The 21,257-nt window shown below is 42.6% G+C and overlaps 2 protein-coding genes and 1 non-coding gene across 11 annotated transcripts in view; 2 read left to right on the forward strand and 1 right to left on the reverse strand.

Moving 5' to 3' along the window:
- The first annotated feature begins 488 nt into the window (after positions 1-488).
- RPL30 (ribosomal protein L30) lies at positions 489-6,141 on the forward strand. Its single transcript, XM_038392653.2, has 5 exons — positions 489-593; positions 682-732; positions 1,938-2,083; positions 3,894-4,024; positions 6,034-6,141. Exons 2-5 carry the CDS (start codon positions 712-714, stop codon positions 6,081-6,083), a joined length of 348 nt encoding a protein of 115 aa, XP_038248581.1. The 5' UTR covers positions 489-593; positions 682-711; the 3' UTR covers positions 6,084-6,141.
- LOC119852342 lies at positions 5,351-5,478 on the forward strand. Its single transcript, XR_005291610.1, has one exon. It is a non-coding gene; the product is annotated as a small nucleolar RNA SNORA72 (small nucleolar RNA).
- Positions 6,142-10,146: 4,005 nt separating the features above from the next.
- The window catches only part of MATN2 (matrilin 2), a 122,647-nt gene continuing 111,536 nt past the window's right edge, over positions 10,147-21,257 (reverse strand). For all 9 annotated transcript variants that reach the window (XM_043507560.1, XM_043507558.1, XM_043507561.1 and 6 more), the window contains 5 exons: positions 17,416-17,568; positions 13,679-13,750; positions 12,964-13,077; positions 12,505-12,603; positions 10,147-10,499 (listed from right to left, as the gene is read on the reverse strand). In XM_043507560.1, the coding sequence (XP_043363495.1) occupies positions 10,447-10,499; positions 12,505-12,603; positions 12,964-13,077; positions 13,679-13,750; positions 17,416-17,568 (491 nt within the window). In that variant the 3' untranslated portion in view covers positions 10,147-10,446. The remainder of the gene's footprint in view (positions 10,500-12,504; positions 12,604-12,963; positions 13,078-13,678; positions 13,751-17,415; positions 17,569-21,257) is intronic.

A 21,257-nucleotide genomic window follows, 5' to 3' on the forward strand; every position in this document is an offset into this window, starting at 1 on the left:
AGTCTGTATTCGCAAAAAGAAAAGGAGGACTTGTGGCACCTTAGAGACTAACACATTTATTGGAGCATAAGCTTTCCTGAGTTGCATCCGATGAAGTGAGCTGTAGCTCACGAAAGCTGATGCTCAAATCAATGTGTTAGTCTCTAAGGTGCCACAAGTCCTCCTTTTCGTTTTTCTAATGAACTGGGCCTCTGCCTCTCAGGGCAGTCACAGAACAATCCCAGGTCCAGGCTGAGCCGAGCCAAAGGACCAGGCGTCCACAAAATCAGTCCCTCTTTTCCCCCCAGCCAGAGTACCAGCCCCTCACCCTGAGCTACTCTCCCCCACCCCTTACAGAGCCCGAGCCCAGCAGCAGCAGCTGCCCCCCGAGCCAGCCCCCCCGTACAGAGCCTTTCCTCCCCCCGCAGCCCCCCCTCCGGAAAACCACCGCGCAGAGCGGCCTCGGCATTCTGACGCAGGCGCATTGCAACCCAGAAGGGGCGGAGTAAACTAACGTCTCGCGAGATTTCACGCCGGGCATCGGGGGGAAATACGCTGCATGGGGGGAGTTTCTTCCTTTCTTGTTGCCCGGCCATCTTGGAGGCGCGTCTCGGGTGAGCGGGGCTCTGCGGGGCCGGGCCGGGCCGGGCCGGGGCGCCGCGGGCCGGCGCTAGGGACTAACCCTTCCTCCTTGTGTTTCAGCTCCCGCCGGACCCGACACGAGGCAGCAACATGGTGGCCGCGAAGAAAACGGTGAGTGAGCGGGGCGGGCCTGGGCTCACGTGGCGGGCGCGGGGCAGCTGCCGGCGGGGGGGTGGCCGGGTCTCCCGAGGCGGCTGTTGGGGGGCGGGGGAGCGGCCAGAGGTCCCCGGGCTGCCCCGGGGCTGGGGACCCAATGAATGAGGGGAGCGGAGCAGGCTGCCCCCGGTCGCTGTGGGAGGCCTCCCCCGGGCTCCTTCAGCTCGGAGGAGGCGCTGGCGCAGGGCGGTATCGTCCCCTTAGCTGTGGTGGGCCCCCCCCCCGCTGTCGCCGTCCGCCAGAGATTCCCTCGCGCGGCGATCTCCTCCCCTGGGGGCTTTGCGCGGTCGGGCTCGGTTATTGCCGAGTTATTCTAGAGCAAAGCGTGGGTGAGGGTCGGAGCATTTCAGCGCCCGCTCTGCTCTAGCTTTGCTCTAGCTCGTGACGAGTATTGTACACTCGAAAGCATGGGAGTCACGCTGTAAGACGGGTTTCGGAGTAGCAGCCGTGTTAGTCTGTATCCGCAAAAAGAAAAGGAGGACTTGTGGCACCTTCGAGACTAACACATTGATTTGAGCATCGGCTTTCGTGAGCTACCGCTGAGCTGTAGCATGCTGTAAGATGTCCTCTGTAACTACAAAATTCACTGCCTGGTTGCAATATGCCGCAAAGCATTACAGAAAAATCACTTCAGCATGCTGTTGATAGTGATCGCTGTCCTGGTTGTATTGCATGGAATGTAGACGCAGGACAGGGTCTAATGGTCAGACTGCAATTCAAAATGGGGGAACTGGAGGATTCTTTCTAAACTTGCCTTAGCCTTGGTAAATTGAAAAAGGACCTTTGAGTGAAGGATCCCGCAAATGTTCTGACACTGAAAAGGGTAGGGTCAGGCTGGAAGTTCAGAATAATACCACATCATTTGTATAGCAGCTTTTTAAAAAATTGTCAGTTAATTTCTCCTTGCATTTAAGAGGTATAAATACGGGGACTACCTTGTAGTCTGAGGAATGTTGTCATATGATAAAACAAGAAACTTTTATGTTATTGATAAGCTCTTTCTTAACTTCTTAGATATTTAGATATGAGCTACTTAATCTTTTGAACTGTAAATAGTAGAAAGCTTAGTGAACCAAAAGACTTGTTCAGTTAAAGCTTTCTAAAATTGTTCATTCTCTGTGTTAATCTGCATTATTCCATGTATTTTAACTCTGTTACAGAAAAAGTCGCTGGAGTCCATAAACTCAAGGCTTCAACTGGTTATGAAAAGTGGTAAATATGTGCTTGGGTACAAACAGACTCTGAAAATGATTCGGCAGGGCAAAGCCAAGTTGGTCATCCTAGCCAACAACTGTCCTGCTTTGAGGTAGGTACTGTTATGTTGGAAATTGGACTTCCTGAAAACTGGTTTTAGAAAGATAACTTTATCCACATCTGTTTTATGCTGTTCACAGTGTGAATGTTTTTTTTAGTACAGTGCACTGAACTGTCCTGTCCTAGTTCTACAATGTTGTAATATTTGCTGCAAAACAGTGCTGGATCTCTGGTGCAAGTTGCTTGTGCAAACAATGCAGGACTGAGCCTGTAAAGTGCTTTTAAATTATGCTGCCCAGCAAAGGAAGCTTATATTAAAGAAAAACTTTCTACACCTGATATGATTCAAATAATAAGGGTGTAGCAAAGTGGTTGTTAAGCAGGTGAAGAAGGAATCTGAAATGGCTTCTATGCCTCTTCCTCTCCCCTCCCTATTTTGAATCCTCATGCTGTGTGCGCTGGATCCTGTCTGTCATAAAATAGGGATTTGGTGGCTTTGAAAATAACTTTTTGAGGAGTTTCAAGATGCAGAAAAGGGATCCAGACCCTGTAGTGGCTGGAGCTATTCGGGTTGGGGTGGGGGGGGGGGGGGGGGAGACAGGTTGATGTGGATCTGCATCTAATTTGGATTGCTGGAGGGGACCAGTGGTGGTTGACAAGACCTGCAGCTTATAGAGGCCAGGTGAAAAAGGGGCAAGCTAGGAACGTGAAAGAACTGGACATAATTCACTCTAATGCTTCTGTCACCACCAGAAGCCCAGGTTTCTGCTTCCCTGTCTGCTTAGCATCTGGCCACCTGCCTTCCCCAGCCCTCATCGGTAAGGCTACATTTTAGTCATGGGCATTTTTAGTAAAATTCGTGGATAAGTCATGGGGAGTAAACAAAAATTCACATCTGCTGACCTGTCCATGACTTGTACTATATACCCCTGACAGGAGAGTGGTCTGAGGGTCTCTGGGGGGAGCAGCCCGGGACCACTGCTGGTGAGGGATGGCAGGCTCCCTACCTGGTTCTGCACAGCTCCCCAGAAGTGGTGATGTCCTTTCCTCAGCTCCTAAGTGGAGGTGTGGCCAGGCAACTCTGCTCTGCCCTGAACACCAGCTCCGTAGTTCCCATTGCCTGGGAACCATGGCAGTGCCTGCAGGTGGATTAGGAGCTGGAGGAGGGACATGATGCTGCTTCTGGGGAGCCCCACTAAGGTAAGTGCTGCCCAGAGCCCTCACCCTTCTTGTACACCAACCCCAGTCCTGAGCCCCCTTCCACACCCAAACCCCTGCAGCTGCTGGGGGAGGGAGCATGGTGGCACAAAACTGCCCCGGCAGCGGCCAGGCCCTGGTCGCTGCTGGGGCAGAGGTTTCTGAGGTCCTGGAAAGTCACGGAATCCGTGATGTCCATGACACACTCGCAGCCTTACTCATCAGCTACAGGTTCCAATGACCAACCTATCAAGTAGTCCTGTTCACTCCCACTTCCTGTCAGCAGTCTACTTTTGCATCTCCTGTCAGCCCTTTTCCCCTGTATAAAGGAGCCTACTTGCTATTTGAGCAGCTCTTGGGGCCTTTCTTGGAAAAGACATCTGCACTAACCAGAGCTGCCAAACCTCATTCCTGACTAACAGAATCGGACCCCTATATCCCAAAGCTGTGATTGGGAAGTCAGGCTCTCCTTGGGGGAAAGATGGTGACTGCCCCCCAACACACACCTCAAGTGGAAGAATAAAACTAACTTCACTGCTCAATAATATAAAACTTTGGAAGTCCAGTTAGGATTCAAACTGGTCTAATAACATTCCATTGAAGGATTCATTTGATGGGAATGAGTGAGTGTACCATTTTCTGATGCATAGTTTCTTAATTCTCAGAAAATCAGAGATTGAGTACTATGCTATGTTGGCAAAGACTGGTGTGCATCACTACAGCGGCAACAACATTGAGTTGGGTACAGCATGTGGAAAATACTACAGAGTGTGCACGCTGGCTATCATTGATCCAGGTATGTGTTCTAGCGTCTTGCTTATATACGACTCCATCACCACAAAACATTAACTGGATTTGCCATTCTGTTTAATACCAGGATCCAGGGCCTGGACAGGACTTCCATGACACAGAACATTACAAACAAACAAACAGCATATTTTCTTTATTGGGCTTGCTTCAGCTCAGCAAGCTATTTTTCCCACCAGGAATGGGGATCTTTAGAATACTTTGCAGTCTGTGCTAATCCTGTTTAGAATTGGCCAGTTGATATGGTTTGGAAATATCTCTAATTCAGTTTTTCTTATTGGACATCTAAGCTTGAAAGTGAACAGGATTGCTAAATGCTCTAACCCAGGGGTTCTCAAAGTGGGGGTCGGGACCCCTCAGGGGGTCACGAGGCTATTACATGGGGGGGTCGTGAGCTGTCAGCCTCCAGCCCAAACCCCGCTTTGGATCCAGCATTTATAATGGTGTTAAATATATAAAAAGGTGTTTTTAATTTACGGGGGGGAGGGAGGAGGGTTCACTCAGGCTTGCTGTGTGAAAGGGATCACCAGTTTTAAAAAAAGTTTGAGAACCACTGCTCTAACCTTTCTCATTTTAAATGAATGGCGTCAGCAGTGAACAAAGATAATTACCATTGGCTGGTGGTATCTCTGGGCCTAAAGGCTGACTGTTAAACCTCTAAGATGAACACTCTTAAGCAATTTCTTGTCTATATTTACCCCAAAGTATCTTTAAACATAGTCCAATCCTGTTCTGTTTTAGATGGTGTCTTGTTTAGTTGCTGTTTTGTCAGCCACTTTGAATGGCTGCTTAAAGATGGATTTCACTGCATTTCTATATATATCTCTACGGAGTTGTCCTTGAGTGACCATTTGAATTTTCACTGTAGTTGTATCTGCTTATTGTGCGTATGATATGAATACAGTATATTTTGCTCTCAAACTAATTCCAGCAAAATCTAATTTATAACCTGCTGCTTCAGGTTTGACTTGTGAATAACTATTTTAATATAGGTTTCAGAGTAGCAGCCGTGTTAGTCTGTATTCGCAAAAAGAAAAGGAGTACTTGTGGCACCTTAGAGACTAACAAATTTATTAGAGCATAAGCTTTCGTGAGCTACAGCTCACTTCATCGGATACATTAATATAGTTACATGCAACACTTTATTTTAAGTTGTATAATTTAGCTCTTAAGTCTGTATTGGCATCCGATGAAGTGAGCTGTAGCTCACGAAAGCTTATGCTCTAATAAATTTGTTAGTCTGTAAGGTGCCACAAGTACTCCTTTTCTTTTTAAGTCTGTATAGTATCTCTGTTTTGAGTTGGTATTCCATATACTGCAAATATTGTCCCTATCCTATATTTCAATGATCAGGCTAGTCACTTGCTATATTAAAATTCTACAGTGTATCCTCAGGACTTGCTTGTTTCTCTAGTTCTGTGTTTTTAATGGTTAGTGATCTGTATTGTCATTTTGTGTTGTACCTTTAGTATAATTTAGATGGAAACAGCTTTGACATCTTGTTTTTTAAAAGGAAAACATTTCAGAGATTGAGACCATACTCAGAAGTATACTATCCTTCAAAACTATTTGTTGGTGCCAACACCTTGAGTTTTTAATTTAATGTGATATAACTTGGCTTTTGAAAATTCTAACAGATTTGTAAGTGGAAGATATTGGTCATTTTGGAATGGCAAACTTAAAATAGCTTCCAGATAGTTGTCCTAAGAAAAGGAGTACTTGTGGCACCTTAGAGACTAACAAATTTATTAGAGCATAAGCTTTCGTGAGCTACAGCTCACTGCATCAAAATGCATCCGATGAAGTGAGCTGTAGCTCACGAAAACTTATGCTCTAATAAATTTGTTAGTCTCTAAGGTGCCACAAGTACTCCTTTTCTTTTTGCGAATACAGACTAACATGGCTGCTACTCTGAAAGATAGTTGTCCTGTATTTGTAAATGGATTTTGCTGTAGCGCCTTTCCTGAGATTGAATATGGCTTATTTTTCTATTTACAGGCGATTCTGACATCATTAGAAGCATGCCAGAGCAGACCACTGAGAAGTAAAAGCTGGAGAGCTGTCATCCTTTCTATAATAAAACTGGTTACAGACTTGTTTTAAAAACCCTGTATTTTGTATTAATTTATACTGTTACTAGTTTCGGGCACAAGTGTGCAAATAGAGACTGATTACCATGACTGTGCCTCCTTTTCCGTTAGAAAAGTGTTCTACAAAAAACAGTCTAAAACTTTCCAAAGGCTTTGGATTTGAATAGGGCAAATAGAATAAGAATTCCTGAAAATCCTAATAGTTTGTGCTTTATTTTGTTGTGTGGTTAATTCAAGAGGAGTAGGACATAAAACAACCTAAAAACTTGATCTTAATTTCATTTGATGTAAGTCTGAGGTAGATAAGCAAAGGGAATGGTTGGGAGAATTTTGTTTAAAAATATATAGAAGGAAGAGGCTGCTTTGAACTAAATTAATTCTTTTTTTAAGATCCAGGAAAGAAGAGATGAGACTAGTTTTTTTTCATTCCCAGGGGAGTGTTGGAATTATTTATGTAGGGTATAATTTAACCATAAATCCTTCATTAAATCTAAAGACTGAATGGTATTTATAAAATTGCTCTAAATGTGCCTAAAAAGCCCAAACAACAAGCAATTTACTACATTCAAGGAGTAACAAAACATTTATAAGCATTTGATCAAGATACTTACAAATGGTCTAGGGAGGCATCTTTGGCTTTAGCCCTATATTGGTCAGCTCCAACTTGGTCAGGTAGGTATTAGCAGTGAATCCTTGAAGAGTTTACTTTTTTTATATATGCTTTTAATAAACGTGATATTACCAATTATCAGAACTTACCTAAGGCCAGATGAAGGAGTTTCTTCCATAGCCCATTATTTATTGCACCTGGTACCCAATTAAGAATTATTTTTTTTTTTTGCTTTAGCCCAAACCTTAAATGAGAACACTGGTATTTTGAAGGGTCGCTACAAGTTTGACACAACTCTTCTTATGGTTTCATTCTTTTTGGTTTCATGTTTTGGGTCTATTCATGCTAATATACCTACTCAATTGAAATGCCTTGTTCACCCAAATCTAATGTGAGCCTATATTTCTAAAGGGAGAATTCATTTCAGTGTTTTAAAATAGTGCTTATAAAATCTAAGCTACAATGAGGTATAGATTTTTTTTTTTAAGTGACTAGGCTGAGTGCCCAACTTTAGACGACATAAAGGGACTTTTTTTAGAAAGTACTATGCATCCCATCTACAGATGATCCTTTTTTTTTTTTTTTTTTTAAGGAGATTTACCCAGATCACTAGTTATACTTGAAAACGTTGGGTCTCTGCTTATGGACAGGACCATCTTTCTCTGAAGCCCTGATCACTGGTGCTATTTTAATACAAATAAGCAGTATTTAGAAGTGAGGTCAGCTCTCTGCAGACATCTAGCAAAAATAATACACAATAACAATACAACTTCTCTCATAGGTGGTTTCAACTTTTCAGCAATGTATCTTTAATAGAGCCATACAAAATACACCTTACTACAATTCTGTATATGTGTATTTCCCCTTTTGATGTATGCTGAATCAGTCATTGATTATTAATAAATCTGTTCTGAACTGTAAGAATCTTTGCAAGTGACGTCCATTACAGTCACAATAAAACCTGAATGAAGTTACTTAGCTAAATCCTCTGATACTGGAAGAATTAACCCCATTGATCTTTGAATCTGTGTTAGAATCCTCTCGAGGAAGTTTTTTAAAAATGACTTTGAATGTAAAATTTGCCTGTTTAAATTTGCATCATTGAAATTGGATACCACTTAATTTGTATGTTAGATGTCAGTTAATCCATTACCTGTATTTAAACGTTCTGAGATTTAAAGTTCTGGGAAGATGGGGGAGACTGTGTTCCAGGATCCATCAGCCACCATATTTGTTCAATTATAGGCATATTTGCATATTTTGTGCATCTATAAACTCCCATGAGCACATACTAATGCTGTTAACAACAAACTCTTCATGTATGCTAGGAAGCACGTAAGATGAAACTGGACTCAGTTCCCAGTTCTAGAAAGGGGGGGGTGTGAGCTAAATGTCAGATTTGAAACCTCTTACTTAAATAGAGCTTCTGTTAGACTTTTAGTTAAGTTTTCTTTGACCAGTCTGAAGAACAAATGGATCCTTAGCAAAAACCAATATTGGATACAGAATTGTTTGCAATCTAAGAGCACGATTACAGAATCCCATCACTTACTGCTTCTGTCTAGTTTCAGAGACTACCGTTGTAACAGTCATGTTTTTCTTTACCAGTTAGCATGTTGCAAGGGGAGACTTGTATTAAGAATGAGTCCAAAACAGTAAATACTTTTGAAAATCTATTCATTCTCAAAAATGAATTCTACTTAATTAGATAGCTTATACAGCTTTGTAAAGCTGTATACATTCATGCAAGATTTATGTAATTGTTCAGTCTTCAAGCATCTTTTTGGTACTTTCAGCTGCTGTAAGTTGTAAACACATGCAAAATTTGGTGGTACCAGGAACTGAAAACCATTACTCTTGAGTCTGCATGGAGGGATGTCACTTAACCCCACAAACTTACTACTGTAATGTTTCGCAAAAAGAAAAGGAGTACTTGTGGCACCTTAGAGACTAACAAATTTATTAGAGCATAAGCTTTCGTGAGCTACAGCTCACTTCATCGGATGCATGCTGTAGCTCACGAAAGCTTATGCTCTAATAAATTTGTTAGTCTCTAAGGTGCCACAAGTACTCCTTTTCTTTTTGCGAATACAGACTAACACGGCTGCTACTCTGAATACTGTAATGTTTGCATCCTCACAATGGATGAACTGCTCTTTAACAAGAATGTGCAGAAAAGGCTACTGCTTTTTTTGGAAAGAGCTAGGAAATTACTATTTTGACAAGCTGAAATCAAAAGGGAACATGTATACTGCTTCTCTGTACTTTCAGTTTTTACCTTCAGAGCAAGAAAAAAGGAATATAAAATATTGTCCAAGGAGAGAGGACGGCAGCAACAAACTAAAGGATTTTGGGAGGGAGAGAAAACAGCCTTCAGGTTTCTTGGGGATGAGCTGGTTTTCATCTGTAAAAGTGTCTATGTTCTCCTGAGAGAACATTTGCTGTCACAGTTGTGGACTAAGCCATGTAAGATTCACTCATGACAAAAAGGCACCCACATGTGCTAGATCTTTTCAGAGACTGGAAGAGAGGGTGAAATTGCAGTTCAGCAAAGCTTTTGCCCAGCATTGCTCAGTTTAAATGTGGGGTTTTGTTGTGGTAAGAAACAAATTCAGTGTCACTTTGAAACTAATCACATTTTTTGGTTTGACTACCACATTAATTTGCTCAGCTCTACTGTTGAGTTATCCAACAAGCGTAGGATTGTCTAGCCTGAGAGAATTTGCTTCAGTGAAAACAGTACCTTCTATATGGCTCTCAAAGTGGAATATTTGAATTTAAGATCACCCTAGGACCATTCTCCCTGAAACATTTAGTGCCCCCTATTCTGCCCTTTAACTGGAGGAAAGGTGCATGTCTCACCCTGTAGACTAGATAGCACGCACACAAGAAAAGACCTTTGACCTGAAGCGTTTACAATGTGATAGGATATAGACTGGGATCAAATAACCGTGAATTCTGCCCACTGATTAGAGTGCTAGGTGAGAGGAGATTGCCATCTGCCTATTACATCCAGAACACACACACACGCAAACTGTTACTTGAATGCTGCTCAAACACCTGGAATACTGCAAGAAAACACTAGTTTGAGTTAGTGCATACATTTGTGATGCAAGTAAAAACCTATTAAGCTAGTCTACACATTCCCTCATGTCTAGTTTTCTATAGACAATGTTTTATGCTAGGCAAATAAGAGTATATAAAAATTGTTTTATCACATTTATGCTGCACACTTAATATTTTTAGTATGATGGAGAGGGTGAGAGATGGAGCACAACTAATGAAGCAAAAATTTACAGAGTATATTAGAGTCAGGTTCCTAAGCCAGAAGTGAGCCATTGTGATCACTAGCCTGACCTGTGTAACACACCAGTAAGTAGTCTTAAAAATACCCAAACACACCATGGAGGCTTCCATTTAAAAATAAAAGCATTTTATTAGATTGCATAGTTTATAAATTCAAGTGTTAAATTCTACTTAGAAATTTTTCTAGTTACTAAATTTTTTTTTATAAGTTCCTTTCAACATTTGTCTTACTGCAATCAATGCAAGAGAACAATATGATGCTGCACCTCAGTATGTAAATATTGGGTCCAAAAATGTCCTTTTCCCTCAAACACAAAAAGATTTGTGCTACATAGCTTTGTACTGCTTTGTTGCAACTTGTATGTATAAATATACAGTACAGTGTATACATCTGTTAAGAACTCATCAGTATCTTAGTCTGTTTTCCAGGGCTTCCATTCTTTTAGTTATTTCTTCCAGTATTAATAAGTTAAGGAAAAATCTATCTGGAATACACAGTAGTATACAAAAACTTGCCAGAAAGTCCTTCAAATATTAATTTGATTTTCAACCCACCAAAGGAAGGTGAAATCCTTTTTAAAATAACAGTAATTTGACAAGCATGTCATGGCAGCCTCTAAAATTGTACACACCTGTATTTGTAACAAATATAGTCTGTTGTATCCAGAACAACGCTGCATATTTTTTTACTCAGCGTTCTGGCATGTAATTGCTACATTTTTCTTTCATTGTCATTTAAGTGCCTCCCCCCAGCCGCCTTCTTGTCCCCAACTTATTATGGAGGGAAGAGAAAATATAACTGCAGCAGATGCTCCTGGTTGTGGGGGTTTGTAGTCTGTTACTATCATTCTCCTCCGTCCTTGTATTTCACAGCTCAACCCTATTTCCTCCTTTTCAATGCAGGGCTAGGCAAAGGAAGCTGTATGGAGCCCAATATGGAACTTTACAACTGGGTTTCTTTATCACCCCTAAACGTTTTGTTCTCTTACATTTAAATGTGCTGTCCACTAGTATTACTAAAAGGACCCATAAACAAGAGTTGCAGGTCACTGCTTATATCTGCTTAGCACAGTGATAGGAGAAAGGGGGCTTCTATTGGCATTTTAAAGTGAAGTGAAACTTTGTTCCTTGCTAGTGCAAATCTTTAAGCTACTTACTGCTATGAAGCATTATTTCTATATAAATGTACTATTTACACTAGATTAAGATGGAAGACACATGAAGTCCCTAACCTACAAATAAATCTGGTACAGTACAGGAAAACAGGTAGTTATGAGTACTGTAGTATTTGAGCACCTCATAATCTTTAGTGTGTGTATCCTCAACACTTATGAAATGATTTATCCCCATTTTACAGATGGGGAACAGAGAAGGTAAGGGCTGGATCCACAAAGAAGACTTTGGGCTCAGCGTGGACTCCCCATTTTTGGATGTTTTTAGAAATACATTGCACAAACACCTGCCAGGACTGGCCTCTGCAGGGGACTGGACTTGAGGACCTCTTAAGGTCCCTTCAGCCCTCCATTTTTCATTCTTTGCAACACCTAACTAGGTTGTCTGCTGCCTAGTGGAATCCACAGAGGGAGAGTTGTGTGCGTAAGAATGGGATCCACAAAAGCCAGAAAGCTGATCTGGCTGCTGTTTAAGCTAGTAAACAAAATTTGTAGAATGGCTGTGGCCTAAGCAAGACTGACTTTCAAAGGGAGTTAGGCACCTAACTCCAGGCTGCAGGGAGTGGCTGTTGCTACTTGGGATTCATAGCTGTGAACCTTTCCCAGAGTTTGTTGCAGGAAAGGGCTGACCTGGCTTAGGCATCTAAGAGGAGACTAAAATAATTAAAATTGAAGCCAAAAGTGGTTTGTGTGTGTAAAATCAGTCATCATCACTGTTCTCTCTATAATATCCTGACATTTTCATTTGGAAATTATTTTAAGTGACTTGTTGCATGTGGCTATTCCCTGAGCACAGGAGGAGACTTCTCCTCAGTATTCTGAGACAAGAGTTTCCTGTTGCCAATAAACACTACTCAAAAATAGTACGATGGAGGATTAAAATTTCAGTAGAAGTAATAACCAAATCCAGAGAATAGGATTATGGTCTCAAAATCAGTTTCCATTTTTTTTTGCCTCCTCTTATACTCCCTACTCACCTGATCTAAGATGTAGACTTCTCTTGCTATTCAGTGGTTATGAAACATTAGGATGCATATTTATGAATAAAAACTTTGATCCTTTCATTGAAGAAGCTGTGGATTTGAAGTCATTGTAAGAGCTGTGTAAACAGTAGTAGAGTTGTTTCCGTTAATAAATTGCTTTTGGGTCCAAGGAGACATCAGAGACTTTGAGTTTTAAGTGTGTGGCCCTAATTAGCATTTATTGTAACTGTCTTTCCCCCTCTTCCTTCCCCTTATAAATAATTTCCTTTCTACCTGTGATCCAGGAAATAATTATTCAGAAAGGATATATCGCTGGGTTAGTTTTTTTACTTCAGCATTGGCATGGTTCTGGAATGTCATGAGATTTTCACAGTTGCACTGCTCTTTCTTATCTTTTAAAGCGTTTGCTGGAAAAGCAGACAGAAGGCATTCAGAGAAACAGTGACATGTAATCTAAATATACTGAATCTGCAAGAGAATGTAGCTACTAAATACAGAGTATGTTCAATATTTTCCTGGCACCAAAACATAGTATAATCACTGTCAAAAGATGCACATATCAAATCCCAGTTAAATACTTAGCTGTAATCACCACAACGAGGATGCACTTAGAGAGGGTACTATGAAGAAACAGGTAGGCAAGGAACACCACTCTGTGGCGGGCATTGTTTATGAATTTCCAGTCTTGACACGTCTTTCTAACCTGTGTAATCAAAGGAGAAGGCTGGAATTGCCTAAAGATTACCTGAGCCATGGTAACTAATTACCTGATCTTGTTGTTGACTGTGAAACACTCTCCTCTTCAAAAAGATACTTGTGATGTACTGCAAAATTGGAACAGGCAAGGAGATCTGTGACGGCTATGCTGGCTGGTTCAGATCCTGCAGGGAACCCCAAGACAGAACTGTGGTCATGATTATGCAACACATCTATTGAATTTTGTATGTAACACCTTATTCATTTAAGGCCAGATTCTTCCACTTACCCACTGATCAGCACCTTAATCCAGTAGATTTTAGCGGGACTTCTAATGGTGTAAGGTACTACTCAGAGTTTGCATTTTACACAAAGAAGCTAAGCTATTAGATTGTATATTGTAGATAGACTGTTTAAGTGTTGTATTCCAGGCCAGGAGAGGGACTTCAGCTCTGTATTGGTTACTGTTAAGCCTGAGCACTTTAGAGTCTATTAAATAGTAAATGATCATGTAAATAAAAAAGTGTGTTAAAGTACATCAACGTATAAGGTTGCTGTGGAAGTTTCAGAATCCTAATAAACTACTACGGGGGATAAGGTGGGAGCATGCAACCATAAGCTTGTTGCAGCAAAGCTCAGAAGACCAAAAAGGGTTTGTGGGTTTTTTTTGGTATGGGTATCCCTCTGGGTGAATGATGAACTTTCTATAAAGGATGCCATGAGAAGAATGCTAAGTGGGGAGCCAAATGAGGTGAAAATGGGATACACAGATTTAAAGCATCTAACCTGAAGAATGAGGACCAGTCTTGTGAGGCCTCCATGTCAGTGGATCCTGATGGGGATCTGACTCTTCCAAAGCTGGCAGAAACAATTTCCAAAAGAGAAAGATATTAATAGAAAAAATTATTTTATTCTTTGCACAGAACAGTAGCTTCCAATGACAAAAATGATATTTCTTTCCTGATGATTTTCTGTTAGCAGCTTCCCGCCTCATTCATAACAAATTGGCAATGGCTCTCCTGAGTGGAATTCAGAGCGGGCTCAGCATTTTTGCTGGAGGCGCCAGGACTAAGCCCTGCCCTTCATCTTAGGCCATCAAAAGAGTTCTTCTAAAGCTAGAAACACTTAGGCAACTGACTACTAATAATTTACAATTATATCAACTAACCTTAAGTCAGTTATATGTTTGTCAACCTTTACAGAAAAATTTCAGGTCAAACCCCCCACAGCAGAATCCAAACTTTGGGCTGTGTGCGTGTGACTCTGGCTTGCCAGTTTGACTCAATCCCCTATGGCCTGCCAGAGTCAGCAATGGTGGCTTGCAGCAGCAGGGCATAACTTGACCTCTGAGGCTCCGATTTGTCTTGATGCTTGAAGGGCTTCTCTGCTACTATGCGGGGGGTACAGGAAGCCAGCTAGAGAGATGCTGCATGGGAGAAACGAGAGGGTTAGAGCCATTGATTCCTCAGCTGAGAGGAGGTTGAGAGGAACTTGCTGGAAAAGTCGTTGCTGCACAACAACAAATACAAATTAAACTTATCAATAAAACAAAGTGGTTATGAGAAACTGAGCTGCCAATTTGTTCCATCACTTGGGGCGGAATTTCTGGTGGCCCACATTAAAGAGTGGTGCTTAGTTCTGGAGCCTCCAGCAACAACCCTGGGCAGCCTCCCAATTCTGCAGGTGAGAGGCATTACCCATTTGTGATGAATGAAGAGAGAAGCTGTGCAGCAGAAAACAAGGAGGTAGATGGACCCATCACTAGAGACAGAGTTTCTAGTTTGGAAACTGCCTCAAAGGGGCAAGATTTACTTATTTTTTGGTTTACCAAATAACACATTTCTGAAAAGTAAATGAAATTTATGGTGAACAGCACTGCAGCTATCTAAAGGATGTTTGATAGGGAGAGAGATTTATTAGAAGAGTTGCCCGAGAATTTTGAACTTGGAATCTCCCTATGCTTCTGAAATTGTCATCATGTGTTTGCCTACCTAGTACACATCTACCCTGATATAATGCTGTCCTCAGGAGCCAAAAAATCTTACCACCTTATAGGTGAAACTGTGTTATATCAAACTTGCTTTGATCCACCGGAGCGCTCCGCCCCCCCCTCCTCCCCCGAGCGCTGCTTTACCGCGTTCTATCTGAATTCGTGTTATATCGGGGTAGAGGTGTATGCAGGTATATGAATAGAACTGCTCTTCTACAATCTCAGTATTTTGCATATCAATGGGAGATAGCAATACGATCCATAGGGGAGAGGCAGGGGATACACAGTCTGGAGGGCCCCCAGCTAGTTGATATAAGGTTAATTGATATAATTGTAAGTTATTAGTAGTCAGTTGCTGAAGTGTTTCTAGCTTTAGAAGAACTCTTTTGATGGCCTAAGATGAAGGGCAGGGCTTAGTCCTGGCGCCTCCAGCAAAAATGCTGAGTCCCCAGTCAGCTTCGTTTTCCTGACTCCTCCCAAAGCCCTGCCTAAAAGGAGGAATGTGTTACTTCCTACTAGGCAATCTCGCACAGCAAAGAACCCTCTAGGGTTCCTGGGCTTCATTCTCCTGTTACAGGAAGTGACTTCAGCCATTTATATGAATGAGCAAGTAATACTGAGTACCAGCCGTGTGCGAGTGGGTGCGGGGGTGTCATTAGGTCCCTGGTGAACAGGGGTCCATTTTAGCTCAGAATCCCCAGGCCTCTTGAACAGACGCTTTGGGAAGCCAGTCTAGAGCAAGGCTGCTAGAGACACAGTGGGGGTGGGGGAGGGGAAGGATTTTGGAAAGTCAGGTTCTACGCTCATGGATCAAAGGACTGGTTTGACACACAAACTGGTTGTTTTTCAGTTTATTTCCTGGGTACATCGAACTGTTTTGTTGCTGTTGTGAACACTGCATAATAGCCATGAAGACTTTTTTTTTGGGGGGGGGGGGCTACTGAGCCCTACCATTGACTTACATAGCAAGACATCGGCAACATTCCCCTACACCGGAGGTTCTCAAACTATGGCCCGCGGACCACCAGTGGTTCGCAAGCTCCATTCAGGTGGTCCGCAGATAGTTCTCTCTAAGATGCGTACCTGGGCGGCCGCACACAAGAAAATGAAGGGCCGCCCACCTAATTAGTGGAGCTGCGCAGATGTGGCTCCACTAATTAGGTGTCTGGACCCCGCAGAAGACACACAAGTAAGGTGAGGTGGTGGCCTTGGGGGGAATGTGATGACCCTATAAGCCCAGTGGGTAGGGCATTCAGCTGGGAAGTCGGTGACAAGATCCAGTCCACCTGCTCCAATGCATATTTAATTTATTTATACAGTGGAATGGCTTTAACAGGAGAGCTTAAGGAAGGAGAGAAAAAACTGCTATTCCATTGAAAAGCTATACTGGAAGTTCAACATATAAAGAAACTCTTTACACTATAAATGAATAGTTTAAGATTAAAAAGTGATTGCCTTAACATCTCTGGTGAGATCTAAGTGGGAGGGGGCAGTGGGGTGAGAAGAGAGGGTGGGGGGAATTTGGGATGTGCAGGGCTGCAGCGGCCAGAGAAAGGTGACTTTCCCCAGATCCAGAGCTGCGGCTGCCGGGGAGAGACAGCCCTCCTTCCCAGCGCCAGATCAGGGGCTGCCGCAGCGGGGGAGACCCCCCCTTCCCAGCCCCAGCTCGGTGGCTGCCGCAGTGGGGGAGAGAGGGAGAGACCCCCCTACTTCCCAGCCCCAGATCGGGCGCTTCCGCGGCGGGAGAGATACCCCCTCCTTCCCAGCTCCAGCCTGGTGGCTGCCACAGCGGGGGAGACCCCCCCTTCCCAGCCCCAGCTCGGTGGCTGCTGCAGTGGGGGAGAGAGGGAGAGACCCCCCTACTTCCCAGCCCCAGATCGGGCGCTTCCGCGGCGGGGGAGATACCCCCTCCTTCCCAGCTCCAGCCTGGTGGCTGCCACAGCGGGGGAGAGAGGGAGAGACCCCCACTCCTTCCCAGCCCCAGCTCAGGGGCTGCTGTGGTGGCGGGGAGAGAAGGCACATCCATCACATTAGAAAGGTAAGACTACTGATATTAAAATATGAGTTTTGTGCTTCTATTTGTAGAACAAAAAATGTTAATAATTAAGTTTTTTTTATATAGCGCTTTTATCCAAAGCACTTTACAATAGCTAGCTAACGGTACAAACAACATTTGGAAAGATCAATAAGTGGTCCACTGAGACCCTCAGCAATTTTCAAGTGGTCCATGAAAAAAAAGTTTGAGAACCATTGCCCTACACCATTTTAAACATGACTCATACAAACCAGAAGAGCAATTGTTCTCCCAATAAATCATCATTTGGATTTCCCTCCCCCCCCACCAATATTCCTAACGGATTAGCTCATGTTTAGCCTGGGTGGGGTTCACTGATCTAACTGCAGCCTGAAGGAAGGTGGGGAACATTACCAATCCTCCTGGGGTTAAGTGTATATTTTATGCATCATTTATTAAAAACAGAAGAGAAATGGCTGTTCACTTTTCTTATATCTCAACGGAAGAGGCATGTGGTACCTTCACAGATTTGTTTTTTTATTTTTTCACTTATCTCCCCCATGGTACTGAAGTCTTCAGCATAGAAAAGATGTTTGTCTGGTGGCTCAGAAGCAATTTCCAGTAATTCTTCCTCAATTGCTTTTCCTATTCCAACAGCATAGATAGTTATACCTGGGTGCAAGAGAAATTGCACATTATTACTACAACAAAATTTTTAAAAATTCAGAGATTAAGTGAAAAGAAGATGTATTATTGATTACTTATAGCACCATAAATGTGCATGCCATGTAACTCCAAAGATTGTGTTGGATGAATAATCCTAGTTACACTGAGTAATATAACATCTGAAATGCTGTAGAAACTGACTGCTTTACTGTTAGTTTTATTAACAAACAATTCTTCAGCTAAAGAAAGCATGGATATATGGTTACCACTGAAGATAAATGAATCCCAAAAGAGCGCTGCCTGCAACATACTGAGGGAGAGAGAGCACCTCTGATCAGTTTAGCACTAGCACTGAGAGACTCTGGAGGGACACAGAGCTGGAGGGACACAGGATCCAGTTCCTTTTTTGCTGAAATGATAGATAGGCTTGATGTAGTAGCAAGGCAGGCAGGGGACAGAATCCTGAAAGAGATCAGTAGTTTGCTACTGTTAAATACATAGTCGTCTGATACAGTCAACTAGGTAGATTAATCTGGAGCCTTGGAATCTAGGAGTTCTTGATCATCTAAGAGAAATACAGAATTTATGCTGGGAGAAGGGACTGAGAGAGAGGAGCCATTTATGGGGCTGGGGGAGATTAATGAGTCCTGGGGCAGGGATCCTGGGTGTAAGAGTCTCTCCTGCATTGGATGTCTGTTTTTTTTGTCAAGGGAGGGAGGGGAAAGGAAGAAAACAGAGTAGAAGATCAATTGTTTAAGGGGATTCATGTCATAGTTAGTCTTAATACATCTTGGTAGCTGGGCTGGGGACAATGGCTCACATTCCTCTCAGACAGATTTTAAACTCACACCACACAAAGCAGAGCACACTTCATATTCCTGTTTTCTAACAGCTGGCAATAATTCTTTGCTTCTGGTTTACACATGATCTGAATATTCATTTCTAGTTACATCACTTCTGCCATTAGAAAATGCACTCGTCTTGCACTGACCGCTTTGGAATTTAAAAAGATTAAAAGTTGGTCCTTGTCCTGTCTGCAAAAAGTCATTGTGAAATGAGTGCAGAACATCTGTCTGGGATCCTAGTCATTTAAAAAAACCAAAACACACAACAATTATCCTTTTAAGGACTGAAGCAATTTTTAAGAGAGCTTCAGATGCCAATTACAAAAATTAATTTTTCAGCTTCTTGGTTTCAGATAAAAAGTAGGGTGTGGGGTTAGTATATCTGCTTTCCTTTGCTGTTCAGTGTGATAACATCTATGTACTCACTATGAATAACCACTTTCAACCCTCCACTGGCAATGCAGGAGACTAGATGTGATGACATAGTAAATACACCTCTTCCATCTCCAGTGCCTACATTTTTATTAAGCAGGGTCCTGCTTTCTATTAAGACCCTGGGTGACATTGTGCTAGCCAGGAAAGTAAAACATCTACCATATTACAGAGGTTGATTCAGTTTAACGAATGGACTGTTCATGCTGAGGTCTGCTGCTTTTTAAAGACTTGGCATTAACAATGATAAAACATTCAGTGCCAAATTTCTGCTCAGCAAAACTACATTGCCCCCAGTGGGATTACACTGGGGATATATTTGGCTCCTGGTGTCTCAGTGAAAGCAATCCACTGCTGAGGTTTCTCACTGAAAGTAAGTGGGGTTGGCTTGTACTTCTCTCCAAATCTTTTACTTGTCAAGGCCTGTAATTCTTCCATACACTGTCCCAAATCCTGCCTACTCACTCCTGTGCATGAAACCATAAGTTATTGGTTTAATTTTCAAAGCTTCAGAAAGAGGCATGGTGTTGACATTTCTTTGTGAATACAAGTTTATTAGCTCTGTTGCTTCCTACTCTGTATTTTTCCACAGTTTCTTCCTGATCTCCTTGTACCATCACTTCTTCCCTTTTCTCCTTAGCAGAGTCATATCAGGACACACTCCAAACTGGTTGCACAAATGGGTGCCCCTGCCTGCATTCAGGTGTGCAACAAGCTATCATTGTGTGGATACATCAAAAAACAAGGTGTGAAGCCTCTCTAAGGTCCTGACAGCTTTATTTGCGCCACAGTCCATCAGCCCAGGTTAGTAGTGGGACTCTTGCAAAACATTTCCTATTTTACAGACAAGTACTTTTTTTTTTTTTTTTTTGAAAAATTTAGTAGATACTATGTGGGAAAAGTGATTTTTTCCAAGGGTGCCTTACAGAATTGATTTCTACCATCTTGATCATAGGCTACAGTTTTATGAAAACCCTCCCCCCCAAAACAATCAAACAACAACATATTGTAGACCATGCTTACTGTTCAAAATCACCAGTCTTCAATTAAATCTGAACACGAGTTATCATCTTGCTAGGCCCACCTCTATAACAAAAAATGGGTTTCTTTTTCAGCAAGACCAGTGGGATATGGACAATAAAGCAACTGTCACAGGATCAGCTCACCTCCAGGGCACCTCCTCCAGACTGCTCTGGGGATTAGCTCCTTCCAGGTGCTGCACACACCTCTGACAGTCTCTCCATCCGTCATCCTCTCTCACCATGTGGCCCCTCTCACTGCAGGAGCTGCAGCTTCCTCTTTGTGACTTGGCCCTCTGGCCAGGTCACTATGGTCCTCCCCTTCCAGGGTATCAAAGTCTTTTGGGCCAAACTGTCCCAGGCAGTCCACTCTCCCCTGCCTGGTCTGTGCCACTTCCCTACTGGCTAATAGGGAAACCCAGGCCCACCCTTTATTCTAGGTTCCAGCTCAGGGACCCTCTAATCAGCAGCCAAGGACCTTACTGCCTTTTCCCTGGGCCTTTCTGTACCTGATTTGTTTAGTCTGAAAAAGAGAAGACTGAGAGGGAACATGATAACAGTTTTCAAGTACATAAAAGGCATTACAAGGAGGAGGGAGAAAAATTGTTCTTAACTTCTGAGGATAGGACAAGAAGCAATGGGCTTAAATTGCAGCAAGGGAGATTTAGGTTGGACATTAGGAAAAACTTCCTAACTGTCAGGGTGGTTAAGCACTGGAATAAATTGCCTAGGGAGGTTGTGGAATCTCCATCATTGGAGATTTTGAAGAGCAGGTTAGACAAACACCTGTCAAGAATGGTCTAGATAATACTTAGTCCTGCCATGAGGGCAGGGGACTGGACAAAATGAGTCTCAAGATCCCTTCCAGTCCTATGATTCTGGCCCTTTCCCATCTCCGGGTTTGTTAGATGCACAACTTCCTCCTCCTCCCAGGGAGTAACTGGAGACTACTTCCCTGCAGCCCCCAGCTGCTCTTAGCTCCTGGGTTTAATACTGGCCCTTCCTATCCCCATCCAGTTGAGCCTCAACAAATTAATCCTGTTCACTGGCTCTTCAGGTGGAGCCTGAGCCATTAACTGGATCACCTAACCACCTTAATCCCTTCTGGTCTTGTGCAGGGTGGACACCCAATCATAGCAACATATAATTCCTTCCAAGTCTATGCTGTATTTTTAAAAATTATAGCATAAAGCAAAGGCTCTGAAACAACATATTTCTGATATTTTGAGTGCAGTGTTTTATATTAATATTATGTGTTAAAAGGAATATTTAATAAAGCTCCTAATATCTGCGATTCTCCATTTAAATCAAGTACCTTTAGTGGAAACATGCAGGGCACAGTTTAGCATTCAAGCTATCCAATGCAACTGCCTTGTGCTGATTTGGTTCTTCAGTAGAA

This window comes from Dermochelys coriacea, chromosome 2 (genome assembly GCF_009764565.3).
Source record: "Dermochelys coriacea isolate rDerCor1 chromosome 2, rDerCor1.pri.v4, whole genome shotgun sequence".
Classification (NCBI taxonomy): Eukaryota; Metazoa; Chordata; order Testudines; family Dermochelyidae; genus Dermochelys; species Dermochelys coriacea.

Bases quoted from the DNA above. Each gene is read 5' to 3' on its own strand.
- RPL30 (XM_038392653.2), top strand. From the start codon at position 712: ATGGTGGCCGCGAAGAAAACG. The intron at 733-1,937 runs GTGAGTGAGCGG...ACTCTGTTACAG, and splicing joins TGGTGGCCGCGAAGAAAACG to AAAAAGTCGCTGGAGTCCAT. The intron at 2,084-3,893 runs GTAGGTACTGTT...CTTAATTCTCAG, and splicing joins AACAACTGTCCTGCTTTGAG to AAAATCAGAGATTGAGTACT.